Here is a 19612-nt window from a genome sequence, read left to right as displayed (position 1 = left end):
ATGCCAACCAATAGATCAGTTAAAAACCTGTACTCATGGAAACCATGAAGTACATGACCACTGGGCAGACCAAAAATATGACAGGATGATGATGTTAAAGCTGACATTAAAAAGATGAAGGTACCAAATTAGAAGATAACAGTCCAGGACAGGACCAAGTGGAAAGGTGTGGTTTAGAAGATCAAAACTCTACGGGAGTTGTAGCGTCAAAATAGATGTAGAATTGTAAGATTTGAGGCTTTCACGGAGGTGACTATGAAGAAAGCAGTCTTCTGGGATTTGGCACCATGCATATGTGGTGTTAACCGACGTTTCGGAGAAACGTATCGCCTCCATCTTCAGGGTAGAAGAAAAAATATAAGAAATCTGCAAGCGAAGAGACCGTGAGAACCGGTCTTTTACCGGTTCTCATGGTCTCTTCACTTGCCATGGTGCCAAATCCCAGAAGACTGCTTTCTTCAGATGTAGAATTTCCAGATGGAAAGTCATTTCATCTCTCCTAATTAGAGCTAATTACTCCTACAGTAACAATGGCACATGAAATCAATATTTAACACAACTGATTCAAAGATTTCATGTTGAACTGCTAAAAACTAATGTAAATTCTTATCCATAAGGAATAAAGGGAAATGATATATTATGAACATCTAAGTGAACTGTCATGTAACTTCCACAAACAAGGTATGTATATGAATGTGTAAAGCATTCCCATTTCTTGTTAAGCAAGCACAAGGAATATACCGTATTCACCCACACAAATTCTTTTAAAAATATATATATCTTCCTAGTGAAATGGACTTCTGGCTCACATTGTAAAGAATTTTATTTTAAGCAATTCCACAGCCAAGAAGAAGCTTAACAGCAGTAGCTTTTTAAAGTATGCTATTTTATAAGCATCATGTGTGTATAGCATATCACTAGCATTTGGTAGGTTCCTATGCATAATATATTCATAATACATATTAATCACCAGTTCATTTTGTATTTTACATTATTCATTTTGAAGGAACTGTTTTGATATTGATATTAACAAAACTAATCTGATGAATTATGAAGATAAAAGACAAAGAAACTGATGTGGAGGAAGAATTTCTTTAACCTGTTCTAGGAGAAATTAAAAAGTTTTTAAAATTTTGAATTCACAAAAATTAAAAAATACTGAACGACACATCATCATGCATATTAAACAAAGTGATAAATAATATCAGTAAATACCTTATACTTTAGTATAACTTGTTATTCTTTCCATGGTAAGGGTTAATTCTAACTTAGGATTCCTGGGTTTTTTGGACTTTGTGTGCCATCTAGTATTCTAAGAACACTGGAGAACACGTTTCAGAAACTGGATCTATTTTTGTCCTCGGGTGAGGAGGGGGGCGGAGACACACCCAGTTTCTGAAGTGTTGTGTTCTCTATTGTTTTCTGAATACCAAACAACAGACAATGTCCAAAAACCCAGTAATTCCAAGTGTTATATACTATCGTCAGAACCTTTGAGAATCTAATTTTATCTTAATTAAAGAATAATATGGATATGACTGTAAAAATTAAGAACAATTAATATAAATTACAAATATTATTTATTCTTTGTTTTAGATCTGCTTGCGCTTGTTGTTATGGTGTGCTTTGGTCGTGGTGTACTCCTTGGTTTAGGTGTGCAGGTGACTGATATTTTCTTGTTGTCTCTGCTACTACAAATTCTTTTACGGTCAGGTGAAGCCAAAGCATTCTCTGCAACATCTTCATCTGAGCTTTCTGCATCATCTGTAGGCAGATAAAAATAGTTCTCTGAACTAACTAAATAAGGGACAGTCTGTGGAGGGGAGAAACATGAATTCAAACCCGACAGCATCCAACAATATGTCTCACTGTCAGTGACAAAATTAAAAGGTTGTAATGTTAGATTATCTGCTTGACCATCATAATATGTAACGCTATAAATTTGCACCATGACAACACAGTGCATTGGACACTTATTCTCTGCCTCATTTGAAATAATTAAATCCTCTAGTCTATCTGTCCATAATCTACCATCAATTCTTATAACAGCAAGAATCACTAAAATGAAACAGTGTCAACTACTTCATGTTCACAGAACAATTATACTGTTGTGAATGCTACAACAGAAAGTGGATTGCAGGGATACTAACGACTGACTAATGCTGATTGGTTTAAATCTCACCAAGTAGCAATCCATGATATCATTTAAAACCAGCAGCCATCTAACTGTGCTATCTGAATCTTAGAACAACTCTGCCTTCAACACTTCAGTCACTGAACTGGACAAAAATATTTCCAGATTCTTATGGAATATGTATGATTTCCTTGATATTAACTCCTTCTATCAATTCTGAACCAATTCAATTCAGTTCAATCACTACCTCCTACAATCCACTTTACTATTAACCTCACACCTTTGTGCCTAGGTCTCCAAAATGATTACCTCCCTGAAAGTTTCAAATCAAAATTTTGTACGCATGTCTTATTTACAACTGCATGGTTAAAATTCTGCACCTAACTCATGACCCTCTTACCAAAGAAACACTCCTTTACAAATATTTCAAATACATATTACATGTTCTCTATCTTAGTAAAGAGTTGAAGTTTTCACAATAAAAGAGATATATATGTGTATTTGTTCAACTGTATTACCTTATGCATACATCTGATATTTTGGTAGTGAAAAGGGACTGTGATACAGTTCCTAACAGAAATGCTCAATGGCTTAGCACAATAACGGCATTTTTTCATGTATTAAAATTGTCCCTTCACTTTGAAATATCACTTTGCCCGTTACTCTGAATAATTTTTATGAACAATTTGTAGTCTGTTTACAGCACAACACAACCTATCAGCACACTTATTAAAATGGCCGGTTACTAGGTTTTTTTTACTTTTATTTTCATGTATGTTGGAAATTACTCTCACCAGAATACTTATGAAAATATTTACATTCAGAAAGCCTCCATGGTTTAATGCAATTCAATAATTTTTATAAAATCTTACCTTTCCAGTGACAGAAACTGGCTTTGATATAGTACTGCACATCTCATGGGCTTCCTGTATGATGGAGTACTTTCACGAAATGACTTTCAGTCAGTCTGTTAGGTAGTAGTGTTTTCAATGGTCAGCCAAGGTGCCTGCCTATGTGCTTCAAATAATTCTTTTATCAGTTGAACATGAAAGTATGTCATATAGTTTCTTTGTACTTTGGCTCTCCCTCTGTGTAGCACAGAAGCATTGTATATAGAAATATTCAGCAGCCCCTTGAACACTTTTGTGTAGAATCACATTTCTTATTCTCTGCAGTGTGCATGGCTGCAATTTCTGATCCTTCAGATAAACTCTTCCCATGTACAAACCGTATTTCTTTATACCTTCTGGTTTACTTATTCTTCTCTCTTGAAACATCACCATGGTATCATTATGAAATGTGGAAATGGACACTGGCATTTTATCCATCCATTTCATTATCGTCACTCCTTAACTCCGCACAGCATATATTCACACAATTCAATTTTATCTTTTTACAACCTTATGTACCTGCTTAGCTACAATGCCCCAGTTACATTAACCTGATTTTTTTCCCTTAGGGGGAGATAGAAATCTGGCAAACTGTACAATTTGTGTCCTCAGCAAAGTGTCACGCATAACAGCAATGGCTTATGAAGAGAACTTCATTATAGTCTGGCCTTATTTTTGAGCCATATTCATCCAACTAAATAAAGATGACAACATCCAAAAATATGATAGCGCCATATGTATAAGAATGGGCTAACAAATAACAGAGGTCATCTCTTTTATTATTTATTTTATTTTTTATTGCTAGTGGGGTGGGACTAATTTCCCTGTACTGTTGCCACTTCTGGCCTATTGTACCAACCCCAGATGATAGGTGAAGGTGATTGTGGAGCAACTGGTGGAATGAAGATTGGCATGGGAAACCGAAGTACTTGGATAAAACCTGTCCCAGCGCCACTTTGTCCACCACAAATCCCACTTGACCAGACCCGGGCTGCCGCGGTGGGAAGCCAGCGACTAACCACTTGAGCAATGGCACAGCCCTTATTTATTTTAAGTGTTTTCTGTTTTTAATTAGCAGTATACTGTATATGTACATACAGAAGTAAAAGGAAAACACTTCTCTGATTCAAGAATGAACTTCAATTACACAAACAAAATCCATGAAAATAACTTTTCTCTTTTAAGTGTGCTGAATGACTTTCAGTGGTTGCATTTGATTTGGGTAATGTTACAATTTTTTTTTAAGAATTGTCCCTACATTAGGGAAGCCAGCACTTAAACCATCAATAATTGTAAAGTGCAATGGGAGACTCTGATATATAAAGTCTTCACTACTGAAAAAGTGCAGAAATTGTTGCAATTCATCTTCAAAAACAATAGACTGAATATCCTCTATGTACAGTAACTTTTAATGCTGTCATCTTTCTTCCATGGTAATGAACCTCCAGGTTCCATAAATTGCTGGCAAGTTCTTGAGTGGCTACACAACTGGCAGCTTCTCAAGAAGGGCTCCGCTCAATGGAGTGAGTGAGTTAGTTAGTTAGTTAGTCATTCAGTCATCTTTCTTTGTCTCATCAATCTTCTTTACAAAAGCACCTGGTAAAGTCCAAAATTGATTCAGGCTCTTTTCTATTATTTTTTCAAATTATACAATAAATGTAGAGCAATTTAATTTCCATAAATTAATTTTTGTTTTCCTTCTTAAACAGTTTCCCTGTCCTCAGCTTCATCACAAATTTTTTTCTTCGTCATACATGTCTCTCACATCAGTCTTCATCAGGACTGATTATATATTCCATATAGAAAATGCTTCCTTTTCAACAGAAGAATGACCCATTGTTACTTTAGTGATGAAAGCAGTAAGAGAGGTCAATAATCCTATCATTTCCAATGTCAGCGATTCACTAACATTGCAACTAACGATTCCCCAAAAAACCTGTAGGAAATCATTTTCATATTTCTCATTCTGTTGCACAGATATCAAAATGGACATTCTTAATTTCATCAAAACCCTCTTTCAAAGCCAAAAAGGAACTGGCTCTTGCAGAGCACCTTTTATCATTGATTTTTAATTTTAATTTGGCACATTCCACATATGTGTAGATGCTGATATAAATAAGCACACTTTCTGAACAAAGTTGAACAACCCTGTGGCACCTCAATAAAACTCTGCTGTATTTAAGTTGGTCCCTCACCACCAGAGCGTGGCATGTCCTCAGGGTGTAGATGGAGATGACCTACACTTATAGATGGTAGCTGTGGATATATTGAATAAGCAGTCAACAACAGCAGACAAGGGGTGGTCCTCCAGATTGTGGCTAACAACTTGTCAGTGTATAAAAGAAAACAGTTCATACGAAACATTACACAGGGCCTCAGACTTGGACAGGTTCTCAGAATGACCTAAGCTAAGGAAAAAAGCACAAAAGACCACTGTAGGACGCAGTGCAAAGGCCGGGAAGGCCCACCCCTCATATATTCAAGCTAAGGCAAATGGACACGAGATATGACACATGGAATGCAAGGAGTCTCTACAGGGCAGGTTCACTGATAACAGTTACAGGAGAAGTAGCAAAGCAGGATAATATTAAAATGTATCTTAGGGAAATATATGTAACAATACAGGCATCTGGATATTTCTGGAAACACTAATCATTCTCTTTTTTGCTTTGTTCCATTTTTCTTCACCCAATAAAAAATATTTCTTCCTCCCAATTCATTTTCCTTTTCCAAATTTCTTTATTTAACGTTTAAGGTTTATTTATGATCTCATTTTCTTTCATATCTGATGGAAGAAAAATAGGCCATAAGGTGATGTCATTGATGTAAGGAACCACTCTGAAATTTGTGATGCTTTCTGTTTTTGCTAGAATGCATTTTTCATTAGACACAGCTGTATCTTCAAAACATACATAACATCAAAAGTGACTCAACTGCCACATCATTATATTAAGTTGAGAGTTCAGTGTTTCAGTTTCACTTTCAGATCCTGACACATGATAATTTATAAATACTTGTAAATGACTGGTACAAAAAAATGGAAATTTTTACTACTTATTATTTTATTGAAAGCATCTGGTGTACTTCCATATATTCCCTTATGGCTTTGAACAGTAAAAGAAACACAGAATTCATCACTGTCTCTTTTCAGTTGAAAACATGTTATTTTTGTTCATCTTTGTGTCTACACATTTTTCAGCACAGCAGTTTGTTTCGGTTGGATTATAGATAAATAGATTGTGAGGATAAAATCTGGAGTGATATCACCCATGATCACGTTTGGTGTTAGCAGTCTTGAATCTGCAGATTCAATAATCAATGTTAAGGTTGGATCTTTCAGCATGGAAAATGCAGGAAGCAAATTTGACCCCGTTTATTCATCCTGTTACAGTGTACTAGTATCATTTTACTAAGTGTCTTCTAACCTATTATTTATGAATGAATACTTAAAATAATTTACTAGCAAACCATTACATCACTAACAGTACTCTAACCTGCTAAATGGTCCACACCAGTAACTTTCTTAATTGGTGTCTTGGGCTTCACAAAAATCTCTGAAAGATCAAAGGTAAAATTAAAAATATCACCAATCATATGCATACCAAATAAATACAATTTGAAATATGTAAGGGAATTTAAAAATTTGTAAGAAAATTCAACAGCACATACTATGCATATTTCTCTAATACAAAACAATTCATCCTTTCAGAACTTGAATGCACTGAAAAACAAGGCATTTTCAGTTTTGATGTTGAATGAGACTATTTTACCAATCACCATTTAATACAGCTCTCAAATAAGATACAGAACTTTACTATTTACTCCTACCTAGCATCTGATCACTTTCCTGTTATGAAACACATTATGCCATTCTGCGCAGTGCTCATTTCCTGTCCATAATCATTCAGTAATGAATGCTGTCATAAAGTGAGCTTATATGAAACAAACAATGCTACAAACTGTGCTACAACAATAAAAACACTGACTACTTTCTACTAATTATAATGCAAACATTTGCCTTAATGAAGTATTTTGCTTTGTTTGTGATTATAAGAGGACTTCTCAAATTAAAAGCTAAAAGCATATTAGAAGCAAGTATTCAAACCTTCATCAGAGTCATCAGAATCTAAAACAGGATGTGGAGGTGGCACAGGCTTCCTTGCTGACCTAAGTCTTGAGCTGGTGCGAATCTGCTGCTGGCTCTGGCCCTTGCTACCACGATTCTCTGAAATAAAAGCATATCTGAAGGTTAACGAGAGCACCAGTATAAAAGAAACCAGCATCAAGCAACTAGCTAACAGAGAAGGGAAAAATCTCTTGTCCCTGCTGGGAAACAAAACCCAGTTTCTTGTCTATCCAGCCTGTAGCCCATCATTACACCAAATGAGCTACACTGGTTCTTCAATAATTCAGTATCTGTTAAACATCCATGGACTATTACTCCATCCTTTCTTGCTTGAAGGATCTACATGACTCCAGAAAGCATATAAATATCATTTGATATTCAGAAGATTCACCTTTATTGGCATTTTCACCATCTGATATGTCTGAGTCCTCTGAGTCAGAAGACAGATGCCGCCGCCTATCACGCCGGACCGTGGAACGTGAAACCTGTCTGTGTGTAGTAGAGCCAATCCTGTTACCTAAAGCAATATTGTAGTCATTAGTATTATTGAAAACATAATGAATATTGTGGCATGTATGCCCGTTGCTAGGCAACGAACATGTAATAAGCAACTATACAACAGCTGCTGCTGGATAATGGCTCCAAAAACAAGCATGTTTCCATGGCAGCAAGAGATAAAGATGTGTCCAGATAACACCACTCCGTTTTCCTCAGAACCTTGGCATTTCAGGACAGGTATCCAGGAGTTCAGCAGGTAAATTTCTTTAACAGATTTCATTATAAACACTATGTTCCTTCAATCAATTCTGATAATCTCAGATTTCTGTGAAATCAACAGTTAAAAAATACTCCATTAGATGAAGCAGGATTAATGACTGCTTGACTGTACCCACTTCAAGCTAAGAAACTGGATGAACTGTGGCATGCCAGTAATTACATCTGACCATTACTTTCTTTTTGGCTAGATCTTGTCCAATTGACTGCATTAGATAAAAATTTGTTTCATTCACCATATCTGTCCCTATAACAGGCACCGTGGCAGTCTCCTAAATGGCGGAGTTTTCTAACTGTATTTTATAAGCTAGGTTTTAAGTAATTGCGCTCCCTCTTTTTCTTCTGATGTACTTCATTAAACTACAACTAGGGATACAAAAAAGTCTTCCACCTGCTGGTGTATTGGCTGTTGTTCTTCTTCGCCCAGCTGCAGCAGTAGCTTTCTGTGACACCAAAACATCATCTGCACCTTTATTACTGCATTCTTTAATCTTGGCCTCTAGTTCATCCACTGCAGCCTATAACAATAATTTATATAACGATATAACATATCAATCAATATTTTTAGTTTTTTTTTATTGCTAGTGGGGTGGGACTAAGTCCCTTGTACTGAGGCCACTTGTGGCCTATTGTACTGGCCCCATATGATATATGAGGGTGATTGTGGAGCAATTGGTGGAATGAAGATTGGCAGGGGAAACTGAAGTACCCAGAGAAAACCTGCCCCAGCTCCATATTTTTGAGTTACTAATTAATTTATAATCTCAAATTTTGCAGTTAATTATGATATTCTCAATAAAATAACAAGAAAATAAAACATATATTTTATATTTATATAAAAAATAATTAATTTTAGATGTCTTCAAGTGGCATGATATTAACAGCAGTTTCATGAAAATAAGTAAACCAGCTTACATCTCATTTGAAACAAACACATACATGCATATGTGTCTATACCATACAAAGACAAAACAACTCCGTCCAGTGTGACTATTTAAGTTTTACTACTTGAAAACTTAGCACCCTTGCACGTTTCGATCCTTACGGATCATCTTCAGAGGGAACATCGATACTTATTTGGAAACTACTATCACAATAGGTGTTCTGAGTGCTAAATTACATACACACACACAATGCCTGGAGTACACAATATTCACAAAATCCAATTTTTTCACAATCACAGCAGCTTTCCTTGTTAAAGTTTTTAAAACTTTGTTTTTTAAGTTAAAATTTATAAACCAAGTAGGTTCGCGTCACTTCTCCTATCGTCTTTCTTGAAGGGGGCTGAACTTGTGCCGCCTGTCTATCTTGAGAAGGAGATTCTTAGGATCATCCTGTGTTTGTTCGTGGCATGCTGTGTTGTTTTCACACTGGACGGAGTTGTTTGTCTTTGTAATTGTTAGTGTGACGGACCAGAATGAAACAAATCAAATTTGTCTATACCATAAGTAACAATCAATTAGAATTACTGTACACAAATTGCTACATCAATTTAAAATAATGCAAACCTTCAGCTCGGGTTTAGTTGTCTTGCTAATACCAGCCAGTATGGAACAGAAAGTCTCATACACTTTTGGTGAATGTAACTTGTCAGCATAGCAGGGCAGATTTTCACTTAGCCGTCGCAAACTGCGTTCTGAGTATTGTAACAGTGAAAGACAGAATGCCAAGTCACTCCACTGCCTCTCACTCTGTGACATTCGGAAACGCAAACAGAGCTTTTCAACAAGGGACTCCATTTGTCGATCTTTCTGTATCAAACCCATGATGAACCTAAACATAGAAAATGTTCTGGATGATGATGAGCTCATATTACACATAGGGTTCCTGTATACAACTATTACAAATGAAATTTAAGCCACTAATAATTTGTTTTTAATAATCCAAAAGTCCTACAAAAGCTACATTAGTATGAATGGAGCAGTAACAAAGAAGTTCACAAACATAAGATATAAAATATGAATTGTGCTGGCAATTCTGATATCCAAGTGACAAGCCTACAGTAACACGTCCAAAACAGTGTGCAAAGTGCAAAGAGTGGGACATGGCCATGGCCTTTAACATACTCCAAGTGTAGCTTCTATATAACTATTACTTTCAAATATTATGTTTCTGGACATTATCCACTGTTGTGTTTCTATTTAAAACAGGATAATGGATAATGACCAGAAACATAATATCTGTATTAATGTACCATCGCCACAAACTTTAAGATCTTTTAGTTTGTTGAATATACAATTCTGAAAGTGCATTCTTTTGTGGAATGTGAAATCTTTGGCATTTTGGAAAGTAAGTGGTACTGTATTTTACACTGAATAACAACAATAATTTGTCCTCTTCTACCTAAATTTAATTTGACAAATTATTAATGTATACATGGGAGGTAACTATACATCCCATATATCCATGAATGGATGCATGCTGTGAAAAATGTTCTAGGCAGTCACCTGATGTAAAATAATAACCATCTTACACGTTTCTTCACCGTATTATCAAATAGGAAATCAATAAAGGTCATGTAGAAAAACAAGCCCTGGTTCCATCAACATTGGCCAGAACTAGAATTTTAGAATTTTTACTATCCTTATGATGGCATGAGATTGAGCCTCTTAGTATTTACACTACAAATGACTCACTGAACTACATATGGATGACAGAAGAGAGAATGAAAATTTTGTGCAATAAGGACTGTCAGGGGAAACTGAAGTACTTGGAGAAAACCTTCCCCAGTGCCACTTTAAACACCACAAATGCCACATGTGATCTGTGAATGAATTGAGACCATGGCAATGAGAAGCCAGCAGCTAACTGCCTGAGCTATTATGGCACAGCCTACTTCAGCATCGTAAGTAACACACTTAAAATCCTGTATATCAGCATCTATTTTGACAACAAATTCTAAATGCACATAAAAACTGAAAGTTACAGAACTGAACATATATAGACATACATATAAACATGGTTTCCTCAGTGAAATTTTGTACTGCAAGTACATTCTATATAACTTTAAATGACACAAATAAGGAGGTTGGTCTAGAAGTAAACACAGAGAAAACTAAGTATATGTTGCTGTCTCGTCACCAGAATGCAGGGCAAAATCATGACATAAAGATAGGAAACATGTTTTGAAAACGTGGCACATTTCAGATATTTGGGAACAACGATAACAGATCGAAACCCGATTCAGGAGGAAATTAAGAGGCGATTGAACTGAGGTAATGCTTGCTACCATTCAGTCCAGAACCTTTTCTCTTCTCGTCTGCTGTCCAAAAACATAAAAATTAGAATATTCAAAACTATAATCTTGCCTGTGGTTCTGTATGGGTGTGAAACTTTGTCTCTGACATTAAAGGAGGACCACAGACTGAGGTTGTTTGAGGAGAATATTTGGACCAAAGAGGGATTAAGTGAAGCAGGCTGGAGAAAACTGCATAATGAGGAGCTTCATAACTTGTACTCTTCTCCAAGTCTAATTAGAATGATCAAGTCAAGGAGGATGAGGTGGGCAGGTTATATAGCACAAATAGGGGAGAAAAGGAATGCATATAGGATACTGGTGGGAAAGCCAGAAGGAAAGTCCAAGGCGTAGGTAGGTGGAAAATATTAAAATGGATCTTAGAGAGATGGGATGGGATGGTATGGAATGGATTGATCTGGCTCAGGATAGGGACCAGTGGAGGGCTCTTGTGAACATGGTAATGAACCTTCAGGTTCCATAAAATGCTGGGAAATTCTAGAGTAGCTGCAGATTTGGCTTCTCCTCAAGAAGGGCTCAGCTCCATAAGTAAGTAAGTAAGTAAGTACATTCTATATTTATCACCACCACCACCATTAACTTCAACTTCATTTATTCATTCATTCATTCACTTATTCTCCTTTAAAAATTAGTTTGATTCATGGGCATGGATATAAATTATAAAATTCTTCCATTCATTTTCATTTAATTCTATTTTCATGTAACTTATTTACCAGTTAACATCAAACCTAAAGCATGAAACTGGGGTTTCCTAATAAAAATTCACTTAGCAATAACATGAAATTTTGGAAATAAAAAACAGTGCTGAGTGAAAAATAATGAGTAGAATGGGGCAGATCTAAGTGAGTATCCCTCTCCACTACAGACCAAGAGGCATTTACCCTTCTATAAGCATCAATGCTGGCATTCATGCCATCACACTCCATTCTCACTTCAGACAGCCTCAAAGGTGGACAGAGAAGAGTTATGAAGGTACTTTCATAAGCAGATTCACATGAACAAAACATGAATGGACAATGATGTTCACATGTGAACTTCTTCATACTTATGAAGAAAGTCGTCTTCTGGGTTTCTTCATACTTACTTCATTATTGTTTTAAACTTTTCCTCCTCAAGTTTTAAATCCGGAGTGGACAGTCTTGAGATAATGTCAGGCATCACATTATATAGAGTATTGCCTTTCTGGGAAAGTTCCATGAAGAACATGCATGCCATATCTGAAAAAAAATCTTTATAAATGTCTCCCTGTGACAAACATCTCCAGGTTTCATTGATCTTCCTGGCCTCTGTAGACATTGTAAGGTTATTGGAATTTATATCTGTGGTGGGGGTAACCACAAGTGAAATTCTGCTGCTCCCAGTGATATTGTGAATTCCCATTTCAAATTTTTAAACTTACAGTTTTTCCATATTTCTGAATTATGGTTAAACTAACTGTGTAGATTTCCACCTATAGTACACTCGTAGTTATCTGTGCCAATGAAGGGGGGAAAAACACAAAAGTCTGGGGGAAAAAAATAATGCAAGATATTTTACGGTTGTGGTGAATGCTAAATACAAAAATTAAAAAATGAATACATTGCATCTGGTTTGTTCAGTTACTTCAAAACCCCATAAGACATATGGAAAAAGTGTATTGAACACAAAATATAATTCATTTTTCTCTACAACTTTTGCCTAAAACATTTCTCACCCAAATGAATACTTTGCAAGTTATGCTCAAGATACTTGCAGATATGCATGTAGGTCTTCTTGCAAAGTGATAGTTAAAACTGTCCAATCTAAATGAAAATTTTAATGGCTTGATAATTTTTCATAACTCTCCAACATTAAATTTCATAAAAATCCACCCATCTGTTTTCTTTCATATAGATAGATGAATGCAGGGATGGAGAAAACTTAAAAGGTGCTCCTAAGGGTTGCAGATACATCTAAAAATGTAATACAGATTGCCCACAAACAAGATAATTCATGCACAGATAACTTGGTGTATACTGTACTTAGTTTTCCTCGCTTCAGTGTTCAAATCTGATATCTCCTAAAAACCATTAAATGGGAATTTCATTGCAGATGAGACACTGATCAATATATCAGATACAGAGCTTAATGTGGTGTTCTAACAGCAGTGGGAACTTGGTATTCTCTATGTTTCCAAATTGTAAGCCAGAGTTCAGTGGGTCTTATTAACTTCAAGTGTGCTTCTGCATGTTGTGGTGGACAAAGTGGCACTAGGTGGGTGTTTTCCAAGTACTTCGGTTTTCCCTGCCAGTTCTCATTCTACCAACTGCTCCAAATTCATTAATAATCTTGTTACTGATGCTACAGAGTCCCAGTACTTACAGAATCATAAAATAACCAAATTAAAAGAAAAAGGAATTGGTAAAGAATTAGAGAGAATATCAAAATTTCAACCAGAGATACTGTATGTAATTATGAGTTGAAGCAGCACAAAGCATAGATAAAGAAATTATATGACTTCACATCAAAGCCAAGGAAAGAGTAGCAGGTTGAAGAAGAAACAAAGATTCTGTATTGTTTTATCATCTAATGGTATGTAACATGTCTCTACCTGCTATCTTCTTCTCTGTGTCAACAATGCAGAGTGCCATTTCTGAAATCTGACCCTTGACCTTTACCATATCATTCATAATTAGATTTGTGAGTACCAACATTGTGCCTTGGCGGACTTCAGATGATGAGTCTTGCAACCTGTAACAAGAAATGTATGTAGTAAAAGCAACTGCATTCAACATTTATGGCAGGAAGGCAGACAAACTGCGTATTATACTGGTTCGATCAACAAGCACCCTGCAGTGTAAATAGCTGCAAAGTTGTTGGCTGGTGTAGATAGCAAGGCAGCAAGCTGTCTGGATGTGAAAATGTCAAGACTAAATGCCTTAAGCGAGCATTCTGCTTACTTACAGAATTCAAATCACTCATACTATTCTGATATTTCATCCCCATTTTACTTTTTCAATAACAAAAATTTAATAAGGAATTACCAACATTAACACATTGGAAGCATGTAACATTTAGGATTACATGTTACAGACAAATAATAAATTCAGGCACTGTACAGAATGTTTGACAGTTTTAGGGGCAGTATAAAACTATGCTGCCCTCACCTTCCACAAAAATACAAGTTCCTGCTGCACAAATACCATATCTTTCAAGCAACATGTAGTCATGACCCTGGTCTTTGCTGAAACACTTTGACTTCTTATGCAGTTTCTTCATTAAGTTCCACATTCCCAGCCTTAATGAAAATTCACGTGCAATGGGAACAGACAATGTAAGAATAAACAGAATTAATGGGTTGAGTGGTCTGTTCAGTTTGTACAGTCATTCTGAACTCTCCAAGGCTTAACACATTAATGACCCAGCAGTTGAAAGATTGTCTACTGTCTGGATAAGAGTTCAGGCTTCTTCTTTTTGGGGTTCATTTTGCAGCAATGTCAGTATCCAGACTACATACAGTCAAATGGTAGGACAACTGATGAATGAAGAATTATAAAGGACTTGGAAAGAAGCAATTGTGGTCTAATCAAGCTATCCTGGAATCTGACTACAAGGACTGACAAAATCTATGTGAAAACCATCAGGATAACTGGTGTCTGGCCCAAGATTCAAACTGAGCACCTCCTGAACACATGTCTAAATTGGGTCCAGGCTTTGAGGCATGCTTCATTTGTTCAGCTTGTATTAAACATATTGCTGGTATAAGGTCTCACACTGCAAGCAATGCCTAGGACATGTACAGAACAGCATAGATTTCACACTTAGCTTTTGGTTTTTGGACAATCTTTACAATGCCCAGTTTCATACTATGCCTGTAATGTGCACCATTTTATCTTGAATGTGTGTGATCACAACATAAGGTTTCATGAAATATTTTTTATTTCAATGCATTATTCACATACACTTCTTTACAAAGATGTCACACAAACTTGGGCAATTTAAACGAGGACTAATAAAAACAGTCCATCATAGATCCATTTGTAGAAGTGAGCACATTCTCTGAAAAAACCATGATGTCCTCAGAAAAGTTAAATGCTAACAAAAGATCACATTTTTTACGTATTTTTAAACTGTTACAATAGGTAACATATTTTCATTACTTGCTATAGAAATAATAAGTTTTTATGAATACAGACACAATAAACGAACATTTAATCTGAAATGCCAACCAGTATGCCATGCCAATCACCTTTCTTTGACACAGCATAGTATCTTGTCCACATATTACTACCACATTTGCATGGCTCCAAGGTCATATCACAGACCATGGCATGTAAAGGAAAAACCAGACAATGATACTCATATTCAAGATTCAAGGGAATTCAAAATTTTAGGCTAACTGTGATCAGAACCTCCTTTTACAAAAACAAAGGTGTACCACATGAAGGTGCATTAACCCTCTGGTTTATAATGACAGTTGTGGGACACGTGCACACTCAGATAACATGAGTCACTACTACGGTTGCAAAATATTACTAGATAAATGCCAAAAGCTTACATACTGAATGACAGGGGCAGTATATATATATAAAGTTGTCCCTCTGCTTAACTAATTAAGCACTATGCCATGAAGGTGTATGGGGAGTGGATGCATAGATCCACGTTTTCTTGACCTTGGTATTAGTTTTAGGTGACTCGTCAGCTTCAAGCCCTAGCCACTTTACTCCCAAGGCAAGAGCACCCTGGTACCCATTTGATAGGAGGCTGAGTGAGCCCCAGAACAGAACCAGTCTGGATGACATGGAGAAGAGAAAATTTCTGATCCTACCAGGACTCCGTCTCCTCTGTCATCCAGCCCTTAGCCAGTCACTATCAGACTATGCTATCCTGGCTACTCAGTACAGCCATAAAGAGGTCTTTTGATAGATCTATGAACTTCATTTGAAATTTTCAGCTTAATATTCTGTAGACATTTTTTGTAGACAAAATGAGGTAGATCAGAGGAGGAGGCTAACTGAAGCCATACAATGCTACATCATGACTGACACTGCTAAACAACATCAAACATTAAACAAGATGATTCAATTTTCTCACCTGCCATATATGTGGGGTGTCCAAGGCTCAATGATGTTGGGAAATCTGTAGGACAGATCTCCAAGTGCCACAATAAGATTGCATCTGGTAACAGGTTCTGTCGCCTTTTCCAGCACTGTTACTAAAAGCTGGAGATGATTCTCACAGAAATTTGAAGATACCATCATCATTTTTGCCAGTGTAAGGGTTGCTGCAGTTTGGAGCTTCATGTTTTTATATTTGTTGGGATTGGAACATATTGTCACTACCAAAGGACTGGGGAAAAACAACATTAAATTCCATGTTCTATTAGGGTGAAATTGAATTCATGTTACAACACTTAAATCTTTAGCAATGTGGATGGAAAATGGAGAAAAGCATATGGGTACAAAACTGAGAGTGTTTACCCTTTTAATATTGGCTGCAGTAAAACTTTGCTGCTGCATAACATTAACATAGCATTGCACCAAATATGTATTTGGGCATTCTGTGGCATTCACTTTAATGCCGTTCTCATGAGCAATATTATATTGTGGTATACAGACCCATTGTTAGACAATGACCATGAAACAAACAATTAGACAATGACTGTTACTAGGCAGCGGCCCACAAACAGCAACAGAGGAACAGTGTTTTCTGTGCGGTGCATACCGAGATGTTATATGCTGGTTATATGTGTGAGCTGGTTAGTGAGTGAGTGAGCGAGGACTGCTGCAGTTCAGTCACTGTGAGCTGTTGCTGTCAGAAGCTGGTAGCTGAGGCCTGGGACAGTTCGGGAACCCAGAGGATGAGGAATGTCAGCCGTTGGAAGCCACTACCAAGCAACAGCAGTGAAGGTGTGACTGTGGACACTAATGTGTCTGTAATAGTAACATGTAAAGTGTAGTGACATGGTATCAATGTGCAGAATAAATTTGATTAGCAATCCAAACCCCATCTATAGTCACACTCCACACATGTGACAATATGAGTATGCCATTATCAACACTTAATAAGGGACATACAACCAGATTCCAAGCAGAAGGCATGAAGATTTTGTAGCACTAAGTTCTGTATAAGAAGGAATAAAATTTGAACCCAGGCCAGATGTCAAACTATGTAGGTCATTTTTAAAGTAAGAACCATCTGCACACCTTGCCCATGCAGGTCACTGATGGAAGGTTTTTGAAGGTTGAGAGCTGTCATCAGACCCTCTGCCACTTCCAAAGTGAGCGAATTGGTTGCTGTCACAGTGCTTTATAAAGAACCATGTCAATCACTAATTCCAATGACGGGGAGGTGCATTTGGTGAATCAAATTTTAAACTAAAAAAACATTCACCCTGGCAAAATCCATCATCAACTTGTCAACATGTATGGGGAAGGTGTCATGAACAAGGGAAATGTGTGTAAGTGGTGTCATTTGTTTAATGGGGGAAGGAGAGATGTGCACAATGAAGTGTGATCTGGATGCCCATCTGTCATCACTTAAGGATCTGAAAGACAGGATTGATGCTCACATTCAAGAAAACAGGAGATTCACTATTCATGAGCTTCATAAAGTTTTCCCACGTTTCACGATCTGTGCTCTACAAGACTGTCACAGTTCAACTCCAATACAGAAAAATCTGTGCCAGATATAATTACTATAGGATTCTGACAATGGTGTATAACACACAGAGATACTGGGTTTTCAGACTTTATCCATCGTCCTGGTTTTTAAGATAACTAAGAAAAATGCGACGTTTCGGAGGGTGAGGGAAACAGATCCAGTTTCCGAAACATCGCATTTTTCTTAGTTACCTTAAAAACCAGGACGATGGATAAAGTCCGAAAACCTAATATCTCTCTGTGCCAGATGGGTTCCAAAAACATTCACAAATGAACACAAGCAATTACAGATTAGTTAGTTAGACTGACGGATGATTTCTGTGACATGGAGATTGTCTGAACAATTGTCTGAACTGTAATGAGGACTATGTAGAAAATTAAACATATGTTGTATCTAGGAGTGACATTAAAATTATTTGGATGAATAAAGTTTTCTTTTGTTTATAACGAAACGGGTCTTACTTTAAAAATGACCCTCACAGATACAGTACAAGAGAATCTGCGGAAACTGAGAATACTGTGGTATGGGTATACATTATGCATGGATAGCAACAGGACTCATCTGAATACCAATCCCAAATAAATTATTATAGGGGACACCAACAAGGTGGTAAGACCAAATGAGCAAAGATATATAAAACAGAGTATAAACAGAGTGAATATCGGAAAGAAGGGATTACAGAAAGACAAACTGAAAAGAAAAAGGTCTGTCATAGGATGATCCACTTTGGTTCAAACTTAAACAGATCACATCTTTCCCATTTAAGGTACCCTCAAATGCCCCACAGAGAAACCTTAAATGGAGTTCTCACTGTGTGCAAATGGGAGACACATTCATACAAAATGTTCATAGAAAATTTTGAGAAAACAGGTAACTTGAAAACCAACAGAAGTATAAGAGGACAACGCTGATACAAATTTTACGAAAAGTGCAGAAACATACCTAAGAGCAGCAAGAAGGCTTTCACCAGTCACAATATCATTCTCACAAATATTACGTATGTATTCTGCTTCCTGGTCATCAGCAACAGCTCCTACAACTCCCATCTCATCATCTCCATCTGAAGGCTCCTAAATGATTATGGAACATTAAAGTTGTACATAGACTGCATAGTTCTTTAGCTATTCTGATGTTTCTGAACATACAAACATAGCAAGAATACTCATATCTCAAACCATGTTACTGAAAACTTCAGAAAGGTATTTAAAAAAAAATCCATAATTATATATTCAAATATAACTACATACACTGAAATGTAACTACAGAGAAATCTCTACTTAAGGTCCATCTTAGAGATAATAGATTTGAACACCAAACTAAGAAACACTTTCAATAAAGGATGTTTAAGAATCATATTAGGGATGCATTAAGTGTCAGAAAGCACTGAATCAAAGAACACAAAATGACAATTAAGTTGGATAGACAAATGAGAAATACTACTAACCCATTCAGTGCCACCCACCAAAGGCAGTGTACATGGGGGGGGGAAGAGCTCACGATTCCTTTACAGAAATTCCCATTCTTAGTTTTCATAAGCATTAACCTCCACAAGGAACAGAGTTTTTCATACATCAGGCATAACTGATATACCGTGTGTCCAAAAAGTATCTGACTTTATTTTTTCCCGCTGTAAGTAATGGCCAAAGGGGTGGTGAAACTGAGCGTAGTGGTAGAAGGGATTTTCATGCGCATGTGTGATTTTTTGCTGACTCGCAACACTGCCGGATGCATCTGTGGCTGCCAGATAGCGAAGTGGTGTAACACGGGTTCGTCACATTCTCGTTTCGCTCAAGATGACGGAACGCTTGGAG

General features: G+C 36.7%; 1 protein-coding gene across 1 annotated transcript in view; it reads right to left on the bottom strand.

The window, feature by feature from the left end:
* Positions 1-394: 394 nt before the first annotated feature.
* LOC111874038 (condensin complex subunit 1) overlaps positions 395-19612 on the bottom strand; it is a 63827-nt gene continuing 44609 nt past the window's right edge. Inside the window, exons 19-28 of the mRNA XM_023869169.2 lie at positions 18744-18871; positions 16233-16487; positions 13750-13889; positions 12265-12397; positions 9433-9697; positions 8316-8442; positions 7542-7667; positions 7130-7249; positions 6519-6578; positions 395-1764 (exon numbers count right to left, since the gene is read on the bottom strand). Coding sequence (XP_023724937.1) covers positions 1577-1764; positions 6519-6578; positions 7130-7249; positions 7542-7667; positions 8316-8442; positions 9433-9697; positions 12265-12397; positions 13750-13889; positions 16233-16487; positions 18744-18871 — 1542 coding nt within the window. The 3' untranslated portion in view covers positions 395-1576. The remainder of the gene's footprint in view (positions 1765-6518; positions 6579-7129; positions 7250-7541; positions 7668-8315; positions 8443-9432; positions 9698-12264; positions 12398-13749; positions 13890-16232; positions 16488-18743; positions 18872-19612) is intronic.

This window comes from Cryptotermes secundus, unplaced genomic scaffold, assembly GCF_002891405.2.
Source record: "Cryptotermes secundus unplaced genomic scaffold, Csec_1.0 scaffold1775, whole genome shotgun sequence".
NCBI classification, from domain to species: domain Eukaryota; kingdom Metazoa; phylum Arthropoda; class Insecta; order Blattodea; family Kalotermitidae; genus Cryptotermes; species Cryptotermes secundus.
The sequence above is the reverse complement of the archived record's forward strand: the minus strand, read 5'-3'. Positions and strand labels throughout refer to the sequence as shown.